This window comes from Amphiura filiformis, chromosome 11 (assembly GCF_039555335.1).
Source record: "Amphiura filiformis chromosome 11, Afil_fr2py, whole genome shotgun sequence".
In the NCBI taxonomy this organism is placed as follows: Eukaryota; Metazoa; Echinodermata; class Ophiuroidea; order Amphilepidida; family Amphiuridae; genus Amphiura; species Amphiura filiformis.
Genome location: NC_092638.1, coordinates 51,164,032 through 51,190,964, shown reverse-complemented (window position 1 = coordinate 51,190,964; position 26,933 = coordinate 51,164,032). Strand labels below are relative to the sequence as shown.

Here is a 26,933-nt window from a genome sequence, read left to right as displayed (position 1 = left end):
ATATATAATGATTATTGCATATGCACTTTCATCCATCTTTAATTAACACAGTCCAGGGTACGCAACTAAAATGGTCCAGCAGCTGTTGAAACGATTGGATGGACGTTCGCTTGGTGTCATCATTTATTAACGTTTCTAACATTATTTTCAATTTTACTACCTTTACAATACCAACATCAATCCCACTAATATATACATTTCTTTAGTTGCTTAACTTAGACTTTCTTTTCATTATAAATTTTTCATCTTTTCTACGTTTTTGTTGTAATTTTTATTCTATAAACTGTATATTTGTGTGCGAAATGAAGGTTCTAGTTTCATATATTTTTAATTTTATTTAGCCCAATAATATTATTCCTTTTATGATAAAAAGTAGTTTGAAAATTTGCTTACTATATGTTACTAATTTTTATGTTTTATCCATATGTCTACCCCTTGTAAAGCGGCAAACAATATTTAAAATAAATAGCGCCATCAGTGTTCAACTTTGCTTGAAAATGAATACAGTTCTACATGCCATCAAACAACCGCGGATGGCCAATAGCCGGTGCGTGTAAATTGTACACATTACATTCTACCAGTGTGGTCTGCGGGTTGGGTTAGGTTTAGGGTTTAGGTAAGAGCTAGGGGTAGGGTACTAGCCAACTTTTTCGAATTAATTTCTTAGATTGAGAAGTTAATCTATTCTATTGCGATGAGATTAAACTAATCTAAATTATATTAACATTTTTTAATCTTACAGATTAAAATTTAAATCCATAAGATTTACTTTTTAATCTTAGCATTGATTTATCTTGGATTAGAATAGACAGTAATACAAGACTAATCCAAATTAAGATTAAAAATTCAATCTAATGGATTCTAATCTAATGGATTCTAATTTTAGTTTAATCTATTTTAACATTAATAATAATTGTTAATCTAAGCTTGGATTTGTCCCTCATCGCATTCGAGAAGATCAACTTTTTAACCTTAGCAATTTAGAGAGCACATGCGGACCAGAGGAGGTAAACCATGCAGCAGGGCTTATCACTAACACCGTTCCTTTGATAATTCCAAATAAATTGAGTTTATGACATAATTTCAGATATAACAAAATCAGGTCGGAACAAAATGGCCATGCGTGATTGTTGAAGAACTATTGGATTCGGCCTACCATCATGGCGATTTCTGCCATGAAGATATCGGGGCGATGACACTGTGTACCAAGTAAAATGCAATATTATTATCATTTACTTTGTTTTAAGACAAAATGAAGACCTGAGCGCAAGAAGAACTTAAAGCCATATTATAACATTTTCAAACAAAATTGATAAGCATTTCTTTTCCATAAAATGTTAACTGTTACTGTCAGATATATCCCCTTTTATTTTTGAGCCGAACAACTACGTCAAAGCAAAGAAAATTGGAATTTACTACCAGCGCACATGTCGCCAATACGTACCACTCCTTCGGTCATGTTGTGGTACGACCCTTTTTTGTGTATATCACCGTCCCGCGCGCCGTGTACGTACGTGTTATGAACATCGTGTATGCGTTCGACTAATAATTCCATCGTAATAAGAAAGCGCCGGTTCCGGCGTTTTATTCAAAATCTCGGATTTTGACAAAACTACAGCACCTAGAGTCTTGATCTTTGCAGGGTATATTGCTTTAATAAAGTAAAATTTAATCGTGTAAAAAAAAGGAAATTTAAACATTCAGTGAGGGCGTCTTCCTCAGCAAATGTTTTAATATGGCTTTCAGTCCACTTGGCCCCTCAACATGTATACACTAAAGTTGCGTATAGTTTCGTATAGTTTGGTAATGTTTTGTACATGTTCAGGGGTCAAAACAAATTAATCACAACCTTTCATGATGTTTTCACCCTGCAGCATGTATTAAACATTATAAAACCCTAAGAAACTATACGTAACTTTAGAGTATACATGTTGAGGGGCCAAGTGGACTTAAGGTTCCTTGCGCTCAGGTCTTCAAATGTAGACGTTAGTCAAATTTATGTTAATTTCTATGCATACAACGGCAAGGGTAATATCGAGGGCTTAGAACCAGAACCACCTATGTTCACTTGTTTTCTGAATTACATGTTACTCATTTCGGCAACAAATGGACGGTTAATTATGCCATCCATAATAAATGCAAGTGACTTTGGGGTGTATGTTTGGTCACATAAACAGTTAGTTAGACGCAAGTGACCATGCATATTCCCCAAAGTTACTTACATTTTCTTATGGAGGGTATAATTAAGCATCCATTGTTACCGAAATAAGTAATATGTAAATGAGAAAACAGATGGACATAGGTGGTTCTGGCTCTAAGCCCACGATATAAATCTCAAATGTGTTCTTAGAAATGTAAATAAACGCAGACCAGAGGTTATAATAATAAAATGTTGAAATGATGTATCTTATAATGAAAGACAGAGATAAAAAGATTATATCGCGTCTGATGTCACTGTCAATTACTATCCTTGATCATGTTGATTGGTTTACACAGGTTAATAGCGCGTAAAAGGAAGGTCGATTTATCTGGTGCCAGTCGGAGAAAAGGAATAGCAGAAAATGCCGAAAAATTACTTACTTTTACAAGACAAAAAGCAACTTTTCTTGGCATTGTTGACATGGTGCCTTCGCGAAAGAAAGTTTCCTACTATAAAGAACTTTCGAGATGGTTAAAAACTCGTATTATGTAAGCTGAACTAAGCTTTTGTTTAGTAGGACCACTAGTTTCCCCTGGTAAACTAGTTTTTAATGTCGGACTAAACGTCCATCTAGTATGCTTGGCTAGTACAGCATGCAGTGAGGGAAATTGTTAGTACGGACATGCCGAACTATGCCAAATTATGGTACTTTACTAATAAGTGAAAATTAGTTGCACCGCAAAAGTCGGTCCAACTAACTTTTCTGGCTTTACGAATTGGTAGAACGAATCATGGTTGTGGACCGTACCAAGGGTTGTACTAAAGTTGAATTTACCGCCCTTTTGATCACATGACATGACTCTTATGACAAATAAAGCTAGTAGAGCTAGTCTGATGCAGCTGTAGACATAGCACATCTAGCGTCTTGAGATGGACATTTTAGCCCCGATTCTAGCCCGTTAGAAATGGTCGAAGAAATGGAAAGGTATGTTTATTGACATTTTTCCCAAGCTTGTTTTTGAATAACTTACAAACCGTTAGAATTTGAAATGAGATTGTAAATCGGAACACAAATGTCATGATGATGGACCGTGGGTTTGTGCATGCATGGTTGAGGCTGCCATGGTTGCCGAATTCGTGGAAACCTTCATCATGCCGTGTGTAGAAGAAAACAGGGCTCGAAAAACGGGGCCAAATCTATTTTTCAAATTCTAACCATGCTAAAACGGTTTGTAAGTTATTAAAAAATACAAGGTTGGGAAAAAAGGTCAATAAAACGTAAGTTTCCATATCTTCGACCACTTCTACCGGGCTAGAATTGGGCTAGTTCCACAGACTAGTTCAGTCAGTAAGTCGAACATTAGTACAGAATGCCCTATTAAAAAAAATAGTCGTACTTGACATCGTTTTTGATAGTAGAGCCCATTAGTAGAACACCCCAATATATTAGTAGAGTCCCTAGTAAGCTCTAGTAGGTCTCAGTTGAACTAATTTATTATATTAGTAGGTCAAGATTGAACTAGTATTTTGATAGTTAAGTCCCTAGTGTATCCTGACCTACTAACATATAGTTTAGTCCAGTCCAGCCGTATTAGTTACAGGTTAGTCGTACTTGACATTGTTTTAACTAACTTTTCCTTAGTTAGTCACCCCAAGTTTCGTTTTCAGTATGTTTGAAGGTGCAAAATTAACAATAAGGCACCCGATATTACAATCACCAATATTGTGCCTCTTATCAACTCTGTCAGAGATGCAGGAAGATGAACCATGCAGAAGATATGCTCTCTACACCCCATTACATAGTAAAAGAAGACCTGGAAGGCAAAGAACATCCTACTTGTCTTATGTGCAAAACTGTTGGGGGGATTTCGACATCTTTCTACTGCCAGATCATGCCATTGCCACTTTGGCTTCAGATCGTAGTAAATGGAGAAACTTTGTAGTCACCTGCTTCGCAGCCGAATGAAATGAATGAAAATGAATGAATGAAATGAAATACCGCCGCGTTCAGCAATCATATCATCATGACACTTGCAAACAAACCGTGCTCGAGTTTGATTGACAGATGACGTCAGACACAAACTAGTCTTTTTATCCTTGTCTTTCATTTAGGTCGAACATGATTTGTGACCACTGACCCAACATTGCTCTTATGCATTTTCACCCTCCTGTCATTACTCTAATGCTATTAAGCTCTAACCTCATCCCTTATTCTTCTAACATAAAATGCCCTAACCATAACTTTAACCCCTTTCGGGCTATTGAACTTTCGGGCAAATTGATTGGATGTGAGATAACATCAATACTATTATTGATAAGAATATCCTATTTGGCAAGGATCAGGACATATAGTATAGCGCGGGCTCCCATTGAACATGTAAATTGTCGTGCCACCCTAACTGCGCCTGTCCGTTGACGTCTGAAATCATATCAATAAATCATAGTAATTATTAATATTGCTTGTTTCACTTGTTTTCAATGAATTTCACCCCATTACATTGTAAACGCAACCTAGATAGTTCTACATTCTCAGTCTCGCACCCAGACTGCATGGTCTGTTACGAAAGACGAATGATAGGACTGACAGAAATCGGTGAAACATTCAATATAATAATTAACATGATTTATTGATATGATTTCAGACGTCAACGGTTAGGCACAGCTAGGGTGGCACGACAATGTACGTGTTCAATGGGAGCCCGCGCTATTCCATTGAAGGCAAGCATGATATAGATAGTGCATTATTACTTTGGGAAATTGAAAATATTGTACTACATATTTATTTCTTGAAAATCCCACTTCTGATAGACAATTGTTTTACAATAATACAGATCCATGTTATTATTAGTTAGGATATCATCAGTTTCTAAGTTCTATATTGAACTAGATAGATGGGGTCTTCTAGTGCTCTGATCTCGATACGATGATCTCCTATGATTGGGGTTGTACACAACTTGATAGATACATCCGGGATATGAAGTCGTGTTATCAGCTCTTGGGATTTGAGCAAATATGGCCGGTGTATTTGAGGATCTCTGTGGTAGAAAGATTCTTGAACCAAGATTAAATTGTGAATTGCTGAACGCAGGTGGTTCTGTAGTGAATCCTGAGTTTACAGTTCCCATTGAAGTAGGTCTTGCCTTGTTTTCTTCCTTTCGATTAGAATTAGGTACAAGAAGCATGAGGAAAACTGGTAGGAAAAGTAGTCCGTGAAAGGTACCGATGACAATGACCAGGAACATTGTCCAGAAAAAAGTACGGAAAATGTAGGATTTACTAAAGGCGAATGTGAACACGGCCAAAGCGGTAGAAATAGCACCTTGTAGTGTGGGAGCTCCTAGGGAGTACAAAGCATGGATAGATCGTTTTCGGCGATTTTGGTACGGAGATGTTGTGTATGCGTAGCTAATATGAGCAGAGTAGTCGACGCTGAAACCCATGGATATAATGAGAGTAACCATTGAGATGGAATCTAGTGGGATAGACAAGTGAGACATGTAACCGATGACTCCAATTAGGGTGGAGACAACGGAAAATGTGACTGTTATTGCGCAGATTGGATGAGGAATGAGAAGGAAAGCAATGAGAAACATTGACGCCACACCAATGCTCATTGTCAATATCGTGTTGCTACGTATTGCTATAAATTGTTCATAAGTCCGAGGAGCAGCACGAGTATAGGTAATGAGGTCCAAATTAGATTCGGCCACGACACCACGGATGTACCAGAACATGTCACGCTCTTTAACAGTTGTGTCAAGATCTTTTCCAATAACGTAAAACCGAGAACTAACTATTGATTGGTTGTCCGAATCAAAGATGATATCTGGCACAAATTGCTTATATACTGGTAAGACGAGAAATTTTTTGCGGAGAGTATTCAAAAATACTTCTTTGGATGGCCTTTCTATATTTACAACGCTCAAAAAATGTAAGTAATTCCTCAGCCATGAGATTGAGACATTTGAGTCGTGAAAGTACTCACTTGCTTCGAGATCTGCCATAACATTTTCTAAATCTCTCTGCACATCCGATTTCCAGTATTCAAGTTCTGATGTTGCTATCACAGACATGTCAGGGCCGTAACTTCGGAAGTATTTTTTCTCTTCCTTGTAATACATGCTCAGATAAGAATCATCAGTAGCGATATTTTGTTTCAATTCCCCGCCTTCTTCCAAATATACACAGCCCCATATCGCTAACCCAATGTATGCCAGGAACAGAAGAACAGTAATTGCAGCGGATAACGGATGTGTGACGAATGGACCGTAATATTTCTTAAAGAATATCATCAAAGCAGGTTCTGAAGATTCACTTGCATTGTCTTGATGGTTATCTTTGTTTGTTGAAGACCCTCCAGCACAAAGTAGAAAGTATGCATTTGATGGTGCGTCTTGTTTGGGAAGAACTTTGAGAAAGGTCAGTGCGTGACGATTCTGTTTTTCTCTGTATCCAGTTATCACTACCGATGCTGCAAAGAACGTTATCATATACAGATAACAAAACAGAACAGCAATGCAAGCATAGATACAAAACAGTCGAATGGAATAGAACTGTGTGATGCAGCCGATTCCGAACGCGAGGGCGTCAGTTACGCTGGTAATGGTGATAGATAATGCAGAATCTTCCATGGCTTGGCTCATTCTATCCGGCACTGATTTATAGACGCTTGTCTGTCGCCACGCAGATATCATGATGAACATGTCATCTACACCAATACCTGTTGGAAATTAAAAAAAATAATAATAGAGTTTTATCTTGCCGCAATCAATCTGTATAAAATGTAGAAAGAAAACAGGCTGCATGACAATACATCGCTCCTTTTACCAGAATTATATACGAGTAACATCTGGCATGCAATACCAGGATACCCCATGAACACTCGTCGTCATACTGAGGCAAATATTGTAACAGGGGCGTACTACGAAGGTTGTGTTGAAGTCAGTGTTGCAGCCGCCATTATATTTAGAGAATAATGGTAATGTTTTTTAGCCGCTGGAGTGTATCTATCGTCTCATATAACACGGGCGACATCATTATTTTAAGTAAAACAACGAGGCGGAGCCGAGTTGTTTTACGCCAAAAATAATGATGTCGCCCGTATTAGGTATGAGACGATAGATGCACGACAGCGGCTAAAAACAATACCTTTATTCTCATTCTTAAACACTTCATTTCAAACAAAAATATCATAAGTATTACAAATTTTAATCAAATTAAATTCTACATTTTACACGGAATTACCTAGGGCTTAAAATCGACTAGTCCCGTTGTTGCAGTGCGCCTCCGATTGGTTCAAATAGCGAGTACGCGTATCGCGTCGATTCACACGCGCTGACATGTGTGCTATCGTGTCATATCACACGGGTAAGAACCAATAAGATTGCAGGAACGTTCTCAAGTGTTTAATAATTTTCCATATTAAACGTCATTCCATACTGTCCATCTTTTTGTCTCCCATATTTGTCTCCCCCATACTTGCCTGTTGGCTTGCTAGTTAGACAAAAGTAAACCATGAACTTGTGTCATATGCGCTGAAGCACTTTAAGGTCTAGCTAAGCCAGACCCCATCCAATTTTCTTGGTAGTATATCACAACGGACTGAAGCTTTTATTAATCTATTTTGTCTGATTTGAGCGCTGACATATTGAAAATGTTGCCAATCAATATTTATGATGTCGTGCGATCGACAGCTGTAGTCTAGGTGTGCAATTAGCGACTTTATAATTAGGTGTTTGTATTTAAACATCGGGCGTATCGAGCTATATCGCCAGGTTATAGTGTGTTCATTCATGTTCTTCTAACCCTAGTCACCGCCTTGGAATTACATAGAAGGTTCTGTACTTGCGACAAAATTGAGGCAACTCAAGCTAGTAGCGAATACAGCCTCTTTTTAACGGGCGCGCGCCAAAAACCAAACACGATTGTATTATTATCATTATTATTATTATATCTGCACAGTTAGACTTTTGGGCCCCAGGGATCCAAAGTGGCCAAACATCATACAATAATAGCATTTGGGCCTCAGGGACCTCAGTTTAAATTAGTGTCTTCCTCTTATCTTTCCCTGTATTATGTTATGGGAGTTTTCATATACGTATACATATAGATATGTGAGGAGGGTAAACTTTTTGTCGCAATAATTTTGCCGACCATTGTCAGGTCTCTATTTTTTCATTAATTTTAGTACCTTTCCTTCAGTTATCACATTTGCAGACTTATTACTACTAAAATGTGCACCAAGGGATTTAACAGTTTTATTTGGTACAATTTCCATTCAAAATCATGCAACTTTCTTTCATTTGCTTTACGAGATCCAATCCACGTGGCTTCAGTTTTTATTGAATTGCCACAATAGAAAATTCACGCAATCTTTGTAAAACTTGACCGACCTGTTGGGTATGTGATAGAAATACTGTAATATCGTCCGCATCGCGCATATACATTAATATACGTACTGTACTTTACAACAATTCTGAAGGGGAAGTTTTATAGAATTTTATTTCTTATCTTTTTTACAGGCCAAAACTTCAATATAAAATATAAACAATAGTGCAGAAAGTGAACAGCCTTGATGTACATCTTTCTCTGAAGGGAGAAAATATGATACGATACAATTTTGAACAATGCAACTTTCCCTTCGATTCATCTCTTTTCCTAAAGTTCCTCATACCTCTTTCATTTTTCCATTCCTTGACTTTCAAGGTAAATTTATACACTCTTCTTCCTTCCACTTCCTCGTTTGCGTTTTTTTTCTCACTTTCGGTTTTCATATATAACTATAATAACCATATTGTTTTTATATTTCTACTTGCTTGTTTCTTGTTCCTGCTATTTATTTTCTTTCTCTCTTTTTCTATCTTGGTTTGTATCTTTATTTGTTTGGTTTTTCTTGCTCTTCTGAAAAACTTTTTTCGTTGTTTCTGTAACTTGCTACCCTTTTCCTTTTTTATTTGCTTCAAAATTCTTTTTTTTTTCCAGATGAATATCTTAAAGAACGGAGGTTAGGGGATAACGGAAAAAGCGACGTATTCCTGGTTTGCTTTATATTTTGGCCTCAGCCAGCCAAGCCCTGCGTATGGATTTCCAAAAATTGCCGTTTTGGCTTCTTTTTTGGACATGTTACCGGAAATGTTCGGTTTAAAATGGGCTAAAATCATTAAAAATGTATTTTTCAACCCAATTACCTCAACTCACATCACTGTTTATTTTACACGATAATCTTAAATAGAGCAATGCATCTGCCCAATATTGATATAGCATTTTCATAGTTTTCAATATCGTCAGTAGATTCTTGATAAACTTGAAAGAAAATTAGGCCATTTAAACAAAAAACATTACTCACCTAAAATTAGAAATGGCATTGATGCCGCTGTGCTAGCGTAGGGAATACCGATAAACGCAAGCAATCCAAATGTAGAACCTAAGGAAAGTCCAGCCGTGAACAAACCTAATATAGCCAATAAAGGTTTGCTACGGACCCAGTCCAGCATGGTGGTAGATAGTATACAGAAAGCGGCAACGATAAATACCCCACTTACAACTAGGTCCAAAGGGACGCCTGTAGACTCACCTAGGTCTTCAGTCACAGATACAATGGCAAACCGGTAGACATTGAGCTTATCGGAAATAAAATGCTCCATTTGATATAAAAACGTTCTTTCCCATTTCAACCCATTCTCTACTTCTTCATTAGTGTCATAACGTAACGGATACGCCAACAATAACGCTTCTGCTTTCTCGATCATATTCTTACCCTGAAGTGTTACACCTCCTAAAAGCCCACCTGTTAAGAATCTTTCTCCGTTTGAATTCATTGCAAAAGGATATGTGAGCGACACATTTTCCAGAAATCCCGTATAGTCTAGAAGAGCTAAAATTTCATTTTCGTGACATTCGCCATTCCATTTTAAGCATAAATCTTCAAATGTGTAATAAGCATCATCCTGTTGAATTGTAACATTCATTACTCTCCTGTGCAATCTTAAAACTTCTTTCATATTTGGTATTGTCAAAATATTGTCGTCGGTTTTGGGTGTAACAATTAGCCACCCGGAACGTCCAATTCTAAGTTGATGTCTGGGTAACATATTCTCGTCGACTACGTCAGAGTACATGTCTTCCAGAACGTCGCGATTTCGGAGCGATTCTGAACCTTGTGGACCGTACAAAGCTTCTGGGTCATTTTCTTTAGTAAAATGTGTAAACATTCCAGCCGCTAGCATCACAGTAAGCAAAAGTGGGATAATGATGAATGGTGCAGGGTGTTTACCAACAAGTTTACCATGAGCCGAAAACAACACTCGGAGGTGTTTCTCAACACAGTCAAATTTCATCTTGGTTCGGGTTGTTTGTAGTCAATTCTATAGAAAGTGTCTGTAGCCCATACCCCAGTATGTTGAGCTATTGAACAGAACATAGAAGAATAAACAATAGTTTTCATGCATTATACATGAGTTTGGTAAAAAAAGTTCTCAAGTAAATAAAACTATTCGTAGACCTTGCGCCTTCGCCGCCTGGTATGTCCATGGAGTACAGTAAGATGACATCGGGTTATATTTTTAATGTAGAACTTTACCCGGTAGTTGATACCCGATTTTGTATAGGCCTATAAAATTAAATCATAAAACTAGCGTAGTCGAATATTTATTAACAACTCTCTATAACTAGAAACATTGGGTTATTCCACTTAAAATCCACACTACCCCTGTGGAAAATTATGGAACTATCTTCCACAGGCGAGTATGAATTTCAAATGGAATGAACACATTAGGCACCTCTATTTGAATTTCATACACCCTCTGAGAAAGATTCAACCTGAATCTTCCACTGAGGGAGGGTGAGTTTCAAATGAAGCTGCTAATGTATTCATTCCATTTGAGATTCATACTCCCCCGTGGAAGACATTTCCAAAATCTTCCACAGGGGTAGTGTGGATTTCAACTGGAATATCTCATTGTTTAAAATGTGGTACATGAATTTATTAAAGTGGGTTAAGGGGACCTTTAAAAGTTTGGCATAGTTTGCTTGAAAAAAGGTAGAGGGTTAATTGTTGGTTCAGAATGATATTTAGAATATAAAATGAAAGTTTCTACTAGCACCTACGGGCATCTGCTGCAGACGTGTAACAATTTTAACTTTACAATAATACAATGCAAATCCCAAGTATTCATATGATGCGATCAAGCAAAATCAGTCGGAAATCAGTTTTGGAAACTCTTTAATTGCTCATATCTTTGGAACTGGTTCTTCAATTTCAATGGGGTTTTCTCCAAAATCCAGATTTGTTAATGCTGTTTACTATCCTATATACTATTCAATATTTCCGAGTTCCGACTGATTTTGCTTGATCGCATCACATATTAGTAACGGATAATAAACACTGCCGCACATGCATTACTTGTGTTAATATGTCAACGGTTTTAAAAAAAATATTTGAAACCTTTTTAGATTTAATTTTGAAACTTTTTACCACTGAACTGCGTCACGTTTTGAACATTTAAAAGACAGGACTTGGTCGTTATAATAATTGAATATATGAATACAAAAGCCACCTAAGTCCATACTTTGGCCAAATTGAGTTAAGCATGGGAAATTGTTGCTATACATAGGCCTGTCATATGCATGAAAGAACAACTCAAATTCATTCTCTGTGTCTATTGGGCATGTGAAAAATAGCATGTATGAAAGAATCACCCAATTCCATGATTTGAGTCTTGTAACACATTGATTGAAATCCAGTATGTATAAAAGTCCACTTGTAACACATTCATTGCTAGAGAATGACTTTTGAACAAAAATGGGTTTAATAAAGGAAAGTGTGTGGTTTATATTACATGGCAGAATGCTTATCAACATTATACATACCTGTGTGCTTTATTTTGTATTATCTTACTAGTGGTAATCTCATTCTAACATTGTTGTCTTTGTATATGATTCAAAAAACCACCTAAGTCCAAAATTTAAAATGAACCCCACGAAGTCCCTGAAATGCTAATCGTCATACCTAATACAGGTTAATCCACTCATTTGCACGTAAAACTTACCATATTGACCAGGTAAATCTAACTGAAGGAATTAAAATGATACACGAGTTTTTCTCTCAAAATAACTTCGCATGGACTTAGGTGGCTTTTGTATTCATGTATTCAATTGTATAATTGCGTCGGGTATTTTCCACTTTTGATGCTTTCTGTTCTCTGTGCAATATACAATGTGTGCATCGTATAATCATGTTATGGCCCAGTGGCGTAGCGTCATAGGGGCGGGGGGGTGTGTGGGTGTGTGTGTGTGTGTGGGGGGTACTTTCCCCCAATTGATTGCAAAATTTAGAAAATCCCATAGGAAAATTGCCAAAAACGGCCACCCAATCATGGCCGGTGCCTCCCCCATATGATGACCGACGCATACAGTTTACGACTGAGTTGCTTGGGACCTACAATGCTAAACAAAATAGGTTGGAATGAAAAATAAAATGTGCACCTTATAATGGCCATATTTTCGTTATTTTTAGAGTGATGAAATGGCGCTTTCTTTAGTGTCAAGTCTAAACATTACCCTCACCCCAATACCTCCCCGTGCCCCACCAATCAACAACTTGGGTACTACTGAGCGGAACAAAATATCAGGATTCAACATTGATTGGGGGGGGGGGCTCATTTGCAATACCGTACTAATTTCATTCCCACCCTTTTGTTTCAGGGTTGTAGTCAATACATAATCCTACAGGGAACACATTAGTTTGACAATGGAGTGAAAGACCCATTGCTGATTTGGCGCTGATATTAAAAGCACAGCCCTTTTGCGTGTATAGCAGAAAATTATAAAGTTTACTTCGAGTACTGTTAAATATCAAAAATATCAATTTTTAATAATTTGCCATAAAATGTGTATTACATTGCGAATTTCAAAAAATCAAAATTATTTGATATCAGAAGGACATTCTTCGTATTCAGAATGCAATTCGATATGTCTGATGTGCTCTAATGTCCCACAATAAATACTGTCCAAACGTTCATACACCATCCCTTAATCTGCAATAAATATTTTGTACATAAACATTATGTACCCAGAGATTTCCAGTGGTATCAAAATCTCAACTTTTTTTGAGAAAAGTGGGGGATGAGAATGTGGATTACAACCCCTTTAAAAATGTTAATAAAACGTTATTACCAGAACCAAAAACACATTGACAACATGTTTATCGACACCCTACCCTAGACTGCTCAGTCAAACATTGGAAGGTGAATTACATTAACCTCTTCACAAACTGTTACCAAATCCAACATTACTGTTGCAGAAAATGTGGGCTATGTGGCATTACGCTGGAATGAGATAAACAAATCGAGTCTTTTGAAATACCAATAGAACCGTTTACCGCTCTGTCAGCGTCAATAGAACAATAGCTGATCGATTGACTTTGGATGACAACGAATGTGTGGTACTTTGTTTGAACACATGAATGAATAGCCTCAAAGAGATCGAAACGGGAAAAATTTGCGAAACTATTTTCATCGTATCGATGAAAATTAACTAAACTTAATTTAGTTAATCCATCCATGAACTATTTACCCACACCGTATGTTGGTTATAACTACACCCCTGATAAATGTTGTGACTAAATTTGCATTTTTCTCAAAAAAATAACTACACACTGGTAACAAAAGTTATGTATATTCCAATTATTTCACTGAAATTTCAGTGATTCAAGACAAGTGGTTCATTATATACAGTAAGCCAAATAATTAAGGTACCAGTTGTGTTCACCCCTGTATATCCCAAACAAAGGCAAACATGTCATAATTGCAACCAACGGCCAATAGCTGCATCTTTCAGCTCGAATTTAAGACCTCATTCGTTGACATTGTCCAAGAAATAAAGACATGACGATCCAAAAACCCAAGGAAGGTGCAAATATAAAAGTTGCAGTTTGCCACATTAAATGCCCTATTGATTTGTACACGAAGCGTACGCGAACAAGATAACTAGCGCTGTGATTTCATTGATTAGCACGAAAAACTAGCATCGTGCTTTCATTGATTAGAACACAAAAGTGCAACTTTTTATTTCGTATCTTCATCAGGTTTTAGACTACCGTTTCTTTAATTCTCAACCAATTTCAACAAATAAGGTCTTAAATCAGAGCTAAAAAGTACAGGCATCGGCTGCTTGTTTTAATTTTGACACATTTGTCTTTATTTAGAATATACAGGGGTGAACACAACTGCTACCTTAATTCTTTTGCTTACTGTATGTTAAGAAATGAGGTACATTCTAGCGGTGCCTCTTTATTGATATAGCCAAACAAACGTAAAATGATTTGATTTGGAAACTCTTGAATTGCTCTTATCTTTGGAAATGGTTGTTCAATTCCAATGGGATTTTCTGCAAAATCCATCTGTGGAACTGTTTTGTACTATCCTATAATAAACTGAAAATTTAATATTTCTGAGTGCCGACTGGGTTTGCTTGATCGCATCACATTTTTGTTAAAAATGATTAGAAAAGCTCAAGACTTTGACGTGCTCTAAACGATAGCATGTAGCTTTGTTTGTACAGTGCCTTTTTTGTTTTAATCGTTATGCAAAATATTCCAACATAATATTATTTACGTGTTGTGAAAATATTTTGAATATTTGCCTAAAAATATTTTGTTGTTCTACTACTTTTTTTTTTATTACGTTTTAAAAGCGTTTTCAATCAAATGTGTACATAACTATTAAAACTCACCTCTATTAAAAGTGAGGCTCAGCATGTATAAAGTCGTGAATTAGCGTACATGAACATAGATGTATAAACTTCGAGATGTATTAGTGTTCCCAGTAATGTATTTTCTCCAAAAGTTTTCGTGTAACTAGCACGACTAATAAGTACACAGTTATACAAATGTTTTAACATTTATATATTGACGCTATATCACATACTCTCCATGTTTAACATTTAAAAATGTTAAACATGGAGAGTATGTGGATTGCGTGCCCGAGTTAAGTGATTTCCATACAAAACAACAAAACTAGACACAAAATGCGCGACCCTTTAGCTAAATTTTATTAGACCAGCTATACTCCAGTCGTAGTACTTTATTCATCATTGTATAAAATAAACTTTACCCAATTTTAAAGGTTAATATCTAAAAGTTGAAAAGTCTGTTTAAAACTGTTGTTACAAATTCTTAACGACCATCTTGCTAAGAGTATTTGGTGACAAATGAATGAAAAACAATTTAAATTGCAAATGTGGCACTAGTTTGAGGTCAAAGGATTAAAGTTAAGTTTGCCCACACGTAAGTTGATTGGCTGCTGCGTCACATCACTTATATTGAATGTTTTCCCCAGTTTAACGGACGTGATTGTACGCAGACACTTTGGAACTTTCACATGAATTCCAGCCGGGACATAAAATACATAGAAATGTACATGGCTTGTTAGAAGTGCTGCAAAAAACTTGCAAATACAATACAATACAATACAATACAATACAATACAATACAATACAATACAATACAATACAATACAATACAATACAATACAATACAAAGCGCTTTACAATGATCTTAAAAGTACAACTTGCACTAAACCTTAGGCTACAATAAAATGTACAACTTAACTAAAAATTAAAAAAAAAAAAAAAAAAAACTTAACGATCAATTAGTTTGGAAACAAATGGGCTTTTAGCTTAGAAACGTTACCAAAAACTTATGTTGGCTCACACATAAAATTGCTCACACATGCACTGCATTGCCTATGACTTTTAAGTCTAAACTTCTTGCATGACATGGTATATCGAAAGCAGACATTTTTGGGCAGGATCGTTACTATGGATTATGGAGAAATAGCCAAAAATATATATGCCCGGGGCAATTTTTTTTTCACAATTTTGGTTTGTTGCAAAATTTGTGATGTTAATAATGTTTAAAATATTGTCTGATAGTTTTCAGACCTGAATATAACTGGCATCTTGTATTTTCCGACATTTTTTAAGGTCATTCACTACTCTCAACATTGTCAATAATATTTACCAAAATAAGTACAAACGTTCCCCATAACGTCATAATGTGAGGGCGCCCATGCAAATTTGGAAAAGTCTGGCTATATACGATGTACCAAAGTATACTAGTAGGTAAAATAGTATGAAAATAATTGGGCCTCACCCCCCTCCTCTATGGTCATCTTTGATGGCCGGTCCTACACCCAGGTAAGGTGCTGGAGTGAAAATTTTATCACCAAAATGAGCGCAAAGGATGTATCTACGATTAGCTTAGGTCGTTTGGCCGTAAACGCGTGCGTTTTATTTTATGACGTATTGAAGATATTGCGGGGGGGGGGGGGGTGGCACACCCCTTTCATAGTTCTATTGTGAAAGACTGATATCTCAATTTCCAATTTTATAATACCATAACTTACGAACTCAATATCTTTGCTTAGGAATGTCCGATTTCATTGGGGAAAACTACATTGTGTAGCAAAATATCTATTTATTTAAGATAAGTAAAAACCTCAAAATTGATAACCTACCCCAAAGTGTCTGTTTTTGACATGGCACATATCACAACTGAGAGACCTGAGAGACCAATGTTTTGTGCCACATTTTTGTTATAACGCTATTTTGATGTTACCTTATTTCTAAAATCCTTATACCAATGCATGCAATCAAGCATTATGATATAAATGAAGTCATGATTATAATCTTAGAGAGACTAGTTTGTGTCTGACGTCAAACTCCCCACGACCCTGGATTGGTTACATGCGCGTATTTTTGGGGGGGGGGGCTTTGGGGGCGCCAGCCCCCCCGGGGTCAAAGTAGGGGGCGGCAAAAACGAAGGGGCGGCGGAGACGAAGGGGCGGCAAAAACAGGGGCGGCAAAACGAATTAGCAAAGAAAAAAAGGAAGCCAAAAATTGAAAAGCATAACATTTTTTGATAACGACCGTGAAAAAAAATTGGGTCAACCTTTTCGGGCTGTTAAGGAAGGGGCGGCAAAATTGTTTCTTCTTCAGCCCCCCCGATTCTGTCAACATAATATTATTATTATTATCCGAATTCACTAAAACTCCTATAAACCTATAAAATAGTATGCTCATGAAACCTGGTTGAATTTTGTACGGTAAAATGGGGAAGTGTAATCTTTATTCAAATGACTGGTAAATTTCAATTTCTAGCAAACACATTGCAGCTTAATAATTGTTGAAAATGCTTTCACAATTTATAGTAAATCACACCCTATAAAGTACAATATAATAATGAAAAATAATTCTGGCCTAGACATATCAGACAAAATATACAAGAACAGATATTTGTGAATAGAATTGAAAGTAAAACCAGTATAAACAGCCCCGGGTAACGACCAATTTTGACAAAGAATTACATAGTTGTTTTACGTAGGCTAACACCAAAAAACATATTGACTGTTAATATATACTGTGTGAATCACCATCTTGACAATTTACACTTTTATTTCAGAGCAGAGCAAACATTCAAAAGTCATAATGAGGTTTGCTCTTTGAAAATGATCCTTCAGCCCTCTCAAGATTTGAATACTATATTTTGATTATAATAGTCACAATTGCCTGATCGTGACAAATCACCAGTGATTAAAGCCCGATCCTGACTCCACATCGCAGCGCGATACGATGCTGCGATGCTACAAAAACTGTAATCTGAGCCAGGGTTTTACGAGCTCAGCGGTGAAAATTCTCATCTCGCGGTGGAAATTTCGATCCGCGATGGAGTTGGAAAATGTTCAACTTGTTTTGCATCGCGTTGCGATATCGCAGCCGTACACGCTTGTGATTGGCTGCTGGAAAATCAAGGTCGGTAGAATGAACTTAGAAGGAGATGCAGACCCCACATGCTTAAAAAATGTAAATGTACATTATAATTTCATCGCGCGATGATGTTTGAAAAGCATCGCAACATCGCATCGCGCTGAGTGGAGTGAATAGGACTCCTGTTTTCTGAAAACGCATGCAGAATGAACCAATGGGTATATTCAGTTTCTCAGTTCCACATATGGATAGCTAGCCCCCCTCATTGTGGTTATTCAATATAAATAAAATAAAATGTGTACAGTACATAACTAACTTACCCCTGACAAATCAGGTCCACGTACAGGTTCCTGTTGCGAATCGATTGTTAATGATGAGTGTAACTTGCTACATATCAAACTTGTAGATTATGTGAACATAAACATTATGTGAATACCGTTAACATTTCATTACATACAGATTTGTGGAACACCGAAAAAAGTTGTTCATTGTTCCCTAATGATAGATTCACACTGATAAATACATGTAACGTAAATGAAGACCTGAGCGCAAGAAGACCGTGACTCCACTTGGCCCCTCAACATGTATACACTCAAGTTACGTATAGTTTCGTATAGTTTGCTAATGTTTTATACATGTTCAGGGGCCAAAACAAATCTTTGACAACCTTTCATGATGTTTTCACCCTGGAACATATATTAAACATTATAAAAACTAAGAAACTATACGTAACTTTAGTGTATACATGTTGAGGGGCCAAGTGGACTTACGGTCTTCTTGCTCTCAGGTCTTCAAATGTAAATGTAAACTCAGAGAGTGGGTGATCATTGGAATGCACTAATGGAATGACTTTGCATACAAAATAATAAAATGAAAACTTGGCAAGTCCCAAATAATAAATCATATTAATGATAGGTAAACTTAAATGCAACATATCTTTTTTCCTTATCCCCGAAATCCTTTGTAATTGAAACTGATAATACGTCATCAGTAATGCGTATATTATACTCTCGACTAGTCATTGACGTGACGTATTCTGGGTTTCAACCGCAAAGGCTTTTGGGATGTTTCTAAAATGCGAATCTGCACAAGGCCACAAACGAACAATACGACATACACTAGGTATAAAAATAAACTCGCCAGTTATAGTCATCCTTGCTGTTCAACAACCTGATAATTTTGGATTATTCTGAAATATACATTCTATTAATTGGGTTTTACTTTCTCATTTGATACCCTGTTTGTGAATATTGGGCAAGAATTGACCAAGATATGCGCCTCCAAACCCTGAAACCCCAAAATCAAAAGTAGCAATTTCAACGATTTGCAACGGGAACGCATCGTTGTATTGGACACAAGCACCACGGGCCAATCATAAAGCACACAATGTAACAGGCAATTGAATCGTTAACATTTTTGATTTACCCATTTTCTAGAAAACACCTTTGCAATAAAACTTGAGCCCATTTGTTTGCACTACTTTGTGTAACTAAAATAATGCTTTCAAAATCAAAAAGAAAATTGAAATATCTTATTTACTTTTTTAATTAAATTTAATTTTTGCTCTTCAATTAATGACGATAATAGAATGGTACTTTCAGTTTTAAACTAAAAGTTCCTCAAATTGCTGAAATAACTGCAAAGATTCAACAATAGTGACTTATTATCTCTTGGGTGCTTTAGAATTTCTTGCTTTTTAAATGAAGCGCCTAAAGTCAGGTGGGTGATAAAGTAGTAGCTAACACTTGCTTTATATACTTCATACCCGCACGAACACACCTTTGCGATACGTAAAAACAATGGTACCACTTTCTCAAGTGGTGCATGACTTTCACATGACTTTCTTGTGGTCACTTAGTGATACTCGACTGCAGTGTAAAGCGTCAATATGCTGGCGGATCAGTGACCAACTTAATGGCCGAGCCCCTGTGTTCGAAACAATGGTACTACTTTCGGCAAATCAAATAGACATCAAAGGAACAATGCGCTACGTAATCTATTCCCTCCTTTTAAAAACCTCCTTGCAATCGCACCATTTGAGAAAGTGATACCATTGTTATTACAAAGCCCAAGGGTGTGCTTGACTTGCCTCAATGCGTAGTGCTGTGTGGTATATAATTATTTACATTTTCATTTGCCTCCTTGGCTAGTAAAGCAAACACACAAACAAACAGGCGATGTAAAATATCCAATGCTTTGTCTACCGAGACAGAAGTAAATAACGCGTTAACATCATCTTCGTCCTCTACTCTTTGATCTTTAACAAAATGAGCGATGTATTGTCATGCAGTCTGTTTTCTTTCTCAGTGGCGTAACTAGGGGAGGGGGCGGGGGCAACGTGCCCAGGGCGCCACATTTAGGAGAGCGTCGAAATGACGGTGGATAAAAAACAATAAATTCGGCGCTTCCTCCAAGCGGTGAAAGTCACACTTTTCGCGAGCTTCGCGCGAATTTCAGCACAAATAGTCATTTGAAAGATCAATTTAAGACCGAAATTCAACTTCATTGTAACCAAATTTCATTAAAGTGGTGTTTGTGCAAAGCGCGCAATTGTTTGAAAAAGGGGTGCGGGGGGGGCATTATACATCCTTGCCCCAGGCGCCACAACCCCTAGCATCGTCACTGATTCTTTCTACATTTTACACAGCTACGCGCGCTCTAAGATTGATTGCGGAGAGAATACTCCTTTTAAAAGAAATTCCAACAGGCATGACAGGTATTGGTGGAGATAACATGTTCATCATGATATCTGCGTGCCGTCCATAAATTAGTCCCGGATAGATTGAGTCAAGCAATTGAATATTCTGCACTGTCTATCACCATCACTAGCGTAACTGACGCCCTCGCGTTCGGAATTGGGTGCATCACACAGTTCTATTCCATTCGACTGTTTTGTATCTATGCTTGCATTGCTGTTTTGTTTTGTTATCTGTATATGATAACGTTCTTTGCAGCATATGCACCATCAAAGACACACTTTCTACTTTGTGCTGGAGGGTCTTCAACAAACGAAGATAACCATCAAGACAATAGGGGCATGTGGGAGGCACGTATGCCCCTACCCGCCAAGTGGGTGTAATTGTGAACAGTGGCGTAGCAAGAGCATCAGGGGCCCATGGACAAGGAGCAGTACGGGCCCTTTTAACCAGGGCACGATTTACCTTATGGGGCCCTGGGTCAAGCCAAAATTTTGAGGTCCCGAACTCACGTGCCGAGGAAGGCATGTACACTCAAGTCAGTGGCCAAGTTTTGGTTTACGTATAATATAGAGCTAAAAGAAAGATGCATAGGGCAATTTTGGGGTGCCCCAAATTTGGGCCCTTCTCTCCATTATCAGCCCTTATTTAATTTTCGCTTTTGTGCTCGGGCCCCTGAACCCTCGGGGCCCATGGACTTCCCCCACCCTGTCCCCCGCTTGCTACGCCCGTGATTGTGAACTTAACACAGAAACTTGAAATCATGTCGTTTTGTACAAATTTATTCACACCGTGGCAGGTGAAAAAAAAAGCAGATTTCCCGAGGCCAGGCTTAAGTCCAGACTCTGACCAAAGTGTCAGCCGACGCACAAAGCGTGATGATCATGGGCAGGGGCAATGCCCTAGATGGGGGTCAGGGGGGCGAAGCCCCCGGAAGCTCCAGGCTCCCGGAAGCTCCAGGGTTCTTGAGATGCTTTGGGCGACGGTGTCAGCCGTGTCATGGGTCCAGGGGTAATGCGCTAGATGGGGGTGCAATGCCATAGATGGGGTCAAGGGGAAATACACTACAGGGTGTCCCATAAAAAATTACCAGGCGAATGAATTTGGACGTAAGTCGAGAAAATGACATCAGAATCCAAAACTCTAAACATCGGCGTGTAGCTCATATTATTCTGCATCTTATAAGTTAATTCTACTGGAATCGGTTGACTGATTGCGAAGAAATGAGCGATTACATAACGCATGCCTCAATTCACTTCATTCCAAGTTTGAAAGAAAGATCATTCAACATCATGCGCACTAGTGGTTATAACACTGTCATTTGGGCTTCATATTTTGTTCGATGAAATCCTTTTCGTTCTTTTTAAACAATCTGTTTCTTTCAAAACATCTGATTAGGTTTTGTTCAAATTTGAAAACCTGCACGATATTGAAAATGAAAGCTTGCATGTAACATGATGCTCGGTACTTGCAAATATCTTTTTTTCGTTAATGTTGATATAAATGTTCCATAATTATTATTGTAAAAAGAATTCCAGCTGGCTTAAAAAATTCTCACACATTATTAATGTTTTGGAATATTTCCAAGAAATTGTAATGCAAAACATTAATGTTGTATAGTATCAAAAATCACACGTAAAACTGTAAGCAGTTGATTATTGTCATTCTTGGCTCAAATGTTCTTTGAAAAGTTAAAATATAACATATTTGCACAACATAAAGAATTGAAGATGGAAAGCTTCCAATTGCAGAAATCGAAGTTTTCTCGGACAAACTGTTATTTATCTTCAGTGAAGCATGGAAAACATAACACCGTCGGATTATAAAATAGATAATGTGGACTAAATTTAATGAGATACACAAACTTTAGGAAGCGGTGAGCGAGTATGAAAAAGCGCCTGCTGATCAAATTTGGAATGAACTGCATTGATGCGCGCATTATGTAATCGTTAATTTCTTCGCAACCAGTCAACCGAATCAAATAAAAATTTTCGTATGTGATGCACAATAAAATAGGCTATGCGCCACATTTTAAAGTTTTTGATTCTGATGTCTATTTCTCGACTTACACTCAATTTTATTCACTCGGTAATTTTTTCTGGGACACCCTGTAGATGGGGGTCCAGGCCCCGGAAGCTCCAGGGTTCTTGAGATGCAAAACCATATGACCCTCTTTCAATAACTAAAAAAATCATCTGATCCCGCTGTTTGCCTAAAAAACCCATCTGACCCCCTATATGTATTCTTCCTGATCACCGGTAGAAATAATGAAGGGTCCCTAATATTTTTGGTTAAAGGGGGTAACCCTATCGGTTTAGGATATGAATTCTCTTCAAACTTACATACAATCTCAAATATCGTTCCCTTAATGCATCTATGTGAGAAAACGGGAACAATTTCAGCGTTAATGTGAATAATTAGCATAATTAGCAAGCCAATACGTTGGTACGCGTGAATTGCATTACATATAACTGCGCCCATTATCATTCTTGACAAGATAGGTCATGCTGTATTTATTTCACTTAATTATTTCTTTATTTTTATCATGTACATTTTCACATATTTATAATTTTTTATTTTTTACTAATTTTTTTAATGGGGGGGGGGTGGGGGTCTTTATTTTTGTTTTTTGTTTTATATCATTATAGCGCCATCTATAGTTTAACAATATTCGATGTATTTTGAGGGACGAATTGGGACTTATGAAGTCTCAGACGATGGTGGACTACATTATTCAATGTGGCAACAGCCAAAAGCGTAAACAAAACAGACAATATGACGGCAACACTGCCTGCACGATGGACGCAATTATTTTTCCCGGAGCCAAGATCCGTTCTTAGCTCTATTGGCCGGGTGGCCCCATTACAGAAAAAAAATGCACAAAATATATTTCCCAGTGCAAAATATACATTTTCACATGAAAATAAATAATTTTAAATTCAAAGAAAAAAGAATAATATAATTTTTTTAATCATCGCCGGGGATGGGAATCGATCTCGGGACCCTTTGCGTGGGCGGCGAGATCCATAACCACTACACTACGTAGACTCATTGATATACGTAGGGGAAATTTTCAGTATATAGCCTATCGTAACATATCGTGCGTTATTCATACAAAAAAAATAAAAAAAATAGTACTTACAATGAGGTTCACTGGCGAACCTCAACGGATTTAGACTGATAAAATAGTGCTTAATAACATACGTACAGTTTTGGAATAATTTGAGACATTTTTGTGTTTACGTGTAAAACCAATGAAAACGTCAAAATTGAGCCAATCTTGGCCGGCCCCCCCTGTGAAGTCTTCCGAATTTATCCCGATCAACTCCCGTGTCGTGTAAAATATCGATCAAGTGGTAGCCTCTAACAAGGTGGTTTTTTCAAGATTTCTTCGGAAATACATCGATTTGAAGCGTCAAATTGCAGGATGATAATGACAAAAATACGATTCATTTTATGATATCAAAAACTCAACAACAATGAGAAAATGTTTTTTTTTTTTTTTTTTGTTGGCACAGTGTCGACTTCCTATTCGATAAATATAAATTTAATACTCCGTTGGTGAGCGACGGGCGACTGGTATTTCACCGAACGCAAGAAAAGGAGTTCTATCTGATTGGCTAGCAATCGATCGCTTAGGTCGCTTAGTAGTCAACTACAAACTCAAAACTGAGCATCGTATTCAATTCGATTGAAATCGATATTCTATTATTGCCGTAGATAAAGAGAGTGATAGTGTGTCAATAATGTACATTGTATTGCAGCTGGATTTTACATGCATTCTTTTATATAATTTTTTCTCAAAGAGTTGAATATGATCAAAATTTTTACTCAGGATTTCAAATTTTTTACCCGCAAATTGCAGTTAAACATATCCACGGCAAAATACCGGTCCTCACTAATTAGTGTATTTAATTTCCAGTTAGTGTATTTAAGATAAAACCTGACAACAAATAAAATTTTCTTGCAATAGAAATATCATATGGGATACTGATATGGTAGGCCGCAACAGCCACAACGTGGAGCTGCTACGCGTAGCTGATGTTTGCTCCGTGGAGCCAAATTGACCAATCATGATCATGTTAGAGTTTTTCATTACTCGGAGGTAAAACTGACTAATTAAGTACGACTTACTCATTACGTGAAGCGAATTTATTCATTAAGAATTTGCCAGACGAGCGTCACGTAGTTGCAAGATATCCTCGGTCACGAAAGTTATGATTCAAAAAGTAGTTTATGAAAAGTACGAACTGACTTATTATTAAGATGGACATGCACTCATAAGAAACTCATACAGTATTGTACATAACTATATAGCTAGGCAGAGTGGTGGTAAACTATGCACACAGTTCTGCGATCTGCAGTGTATCGCCGGGAGCTAATTTGTATAACTTGCGCGGTGTCCCTGCGGAATTCGACCTTCAGCAAACTGCAAACCAGTTCGGATTTACTTTATATACTAGTAGTAGGCCATACATACTGTAGTTACTGTCCGTTTTCCTATACACAATAGTCAGTGCGCTCACCATTGACGCGTGACCTCTACAAATAGTGTATGTTAGAAGTATAGGCCATTGCCTAGTTGACGTCACTACTGTGTAAAAAATAACCGGCCAATATTTAAAGTATTCTCTGAAATTCTAGAAAATATAGTTTTGTAACATGTCCTAAATTTTAGCTAATTTAGGTGTTTGAAAATATTGGTACTTTTGTACCAAAAAATATGAAGAAATTATTTCTAAACCGTGTTAAGTCATTAAGCTTCTCATTTTCAAGAACGCTGGTTAACAATAAGCAAACTATTGTCTCATTTCGTAAACAAAAGCCCACAGTATTGTTACCTTGCGTTCGCTTTATAATCGTTCACCCAACTGAAACTATAATACCAGCTCATTGCTCATTGCACAGGTAAAACAGACACAAGTGCAGTGTGTATTTAACCAGAGAAGATCTGATGTAACATAGTTGAGCCGTTTTCATTGAGTGTTATCTTGGTTTAATAGCTTTTAATAGGTGTCCTTCAAAGGTCGTGGTGAGTTCTACTGTAGACATGACTGCATCATGATTATTTTTAAGTCAACAACATTCAACAATATGATCACCGTGATAGTATGAGAGTATCAGTACCGTGGGTGTCAGTGATCCTGGCCTGACACAGTAGACAAACAAACAAACAAACACGCCACACACATGACACATGCATGCAAGGTAACATTGACTATACACTAATCAAACAATGGTATTGATCCTGTACAACTGGTCGTGGTTTATTTACAATCGATTCATTTAAAATCCCCATAGTAAACATTAATTTTGGCAAGAGTTTTCTCTCTCTGGAACGAGGATGCATCCACTGGCTCCGCGTAATGAAAAGATCTAACATGATTGGTCAATTTAGCTCCGCGAAGCGAAAAGTAAGCTACGCGTAGCAGCTCCACGTTGTGGCGGTTACGGCCAGCCATATATTGATCATGCGAAAATCGTAAAACATAGAATAGAAACAGTGTGGCAGGCGCTCAAAATCTCAAATTGCATGCTTAGCCTGAGTTGCACGGCCTATCTCGAATAAAATCACCATGCGTAGTTGTTGAAAAACGTGAGGATTCATCGTACTATCACGGCAATTTTTAACACGAAGATATAGGGATGATGACGGTGTGGGGGGGTGATGCTGTTGATCGGGTTACGGACCTTTAAGTACCGCTTTTCATAATTATTACGAGCTTTTGTATAATCTGACGTATGTGATAGGACAATAATATACATTATTGACAAGTGATGTTATCATAACGTGTCATGTATTAAACGGCATAAATTCATTGCAGTATCGTGTTTTATACAAGGTGCGATATGTTTATTTTCAAAATATTAATAACACATCGTAAGCTTGGACTAATACCGAAAAGTCTTTGTGGTCACATATTGCTTACCGTGTGTTCGCACAAAGAATTACATTATCCATTGTACGATAAATACAAACACAATGCGGTATAGTTTGATTTTTTGGGATAATATTCCCTTGTACAAACATATAATGCAATTTCAAATCCAAGCACAAAGACACATAAGGACTGCTTGAAATGAATAATGAATATGCGTACTATGCAAACATATCTGAGTAGCAATAGGTTATATACCACTAATATGCCTGGGCGATACATGGAAATACGACGAGTAACTATTTGTTCATACTGCAGTTACTGTCCGTTTTCCTATACACAATACACAGTGCTCTCACCATTGACGCGTGACCCCTACAAATGATGTATGTTGGGAGAATGGACACTTGCCTAGTTAACATCACTGTGTGAAAAATAACCAGCCAATATTTTATT

General features: G+C 37.3%; 1 protein-coding gene across 1 annotated transcript; it reads right to left on the bottom strand.

The window, feature by feature from the left end:
• Nucleotides 1–5,013: 5,013 nt before the first annotated feature.
• LOC140163750 (patched domain-containing protein 3-like) lies at nucleotides 5,014–10,476 on the bottom strand. The gene is made up of 3 exons (XM_072187067.1): nucleotides 9,486–10,476; nucleotides 7,580–7,633; nucleotides 5,014–6,860 (listed from the first exon to the last, which is right to left on the bottom strand). Exons 1-3 carry the CDS (start codon nucleotides 10,474–10,476, stop codon nucleotides 5,014–5,016), a joined length of 2,892 nt encoding a protein of 963 aa, XP_072043168.1.
• Nucleotides 10,477–26,933: the final 16,457 nt, after the last annotated feature.

Excerpts from the sequence above, each read along its gene's own strand:
- LOC140163750 (XM_072187067.1), bottom strand. The coding sequence starts at position 10,476 with ATGAAATTTGACTGTGTTGAGAAACACCTCCGAGTGTTGTTTTCGGCT. Across the intron at positions 7,634-9,485 it reads AATGCCATTTCTAATTTTAG|CAAGCCAACAGGCAAGTATG; the intron begins GTGAGTAATGTT and ends TTGTCTAACTAG. Across the intron at positions 6,861-7,579 it reads GGGAGACAAAAAGATGGACA|GTATTGGTGTAGATGACATG; the intron begins GTATGGAATGAC and ends AATTTCCAACAG.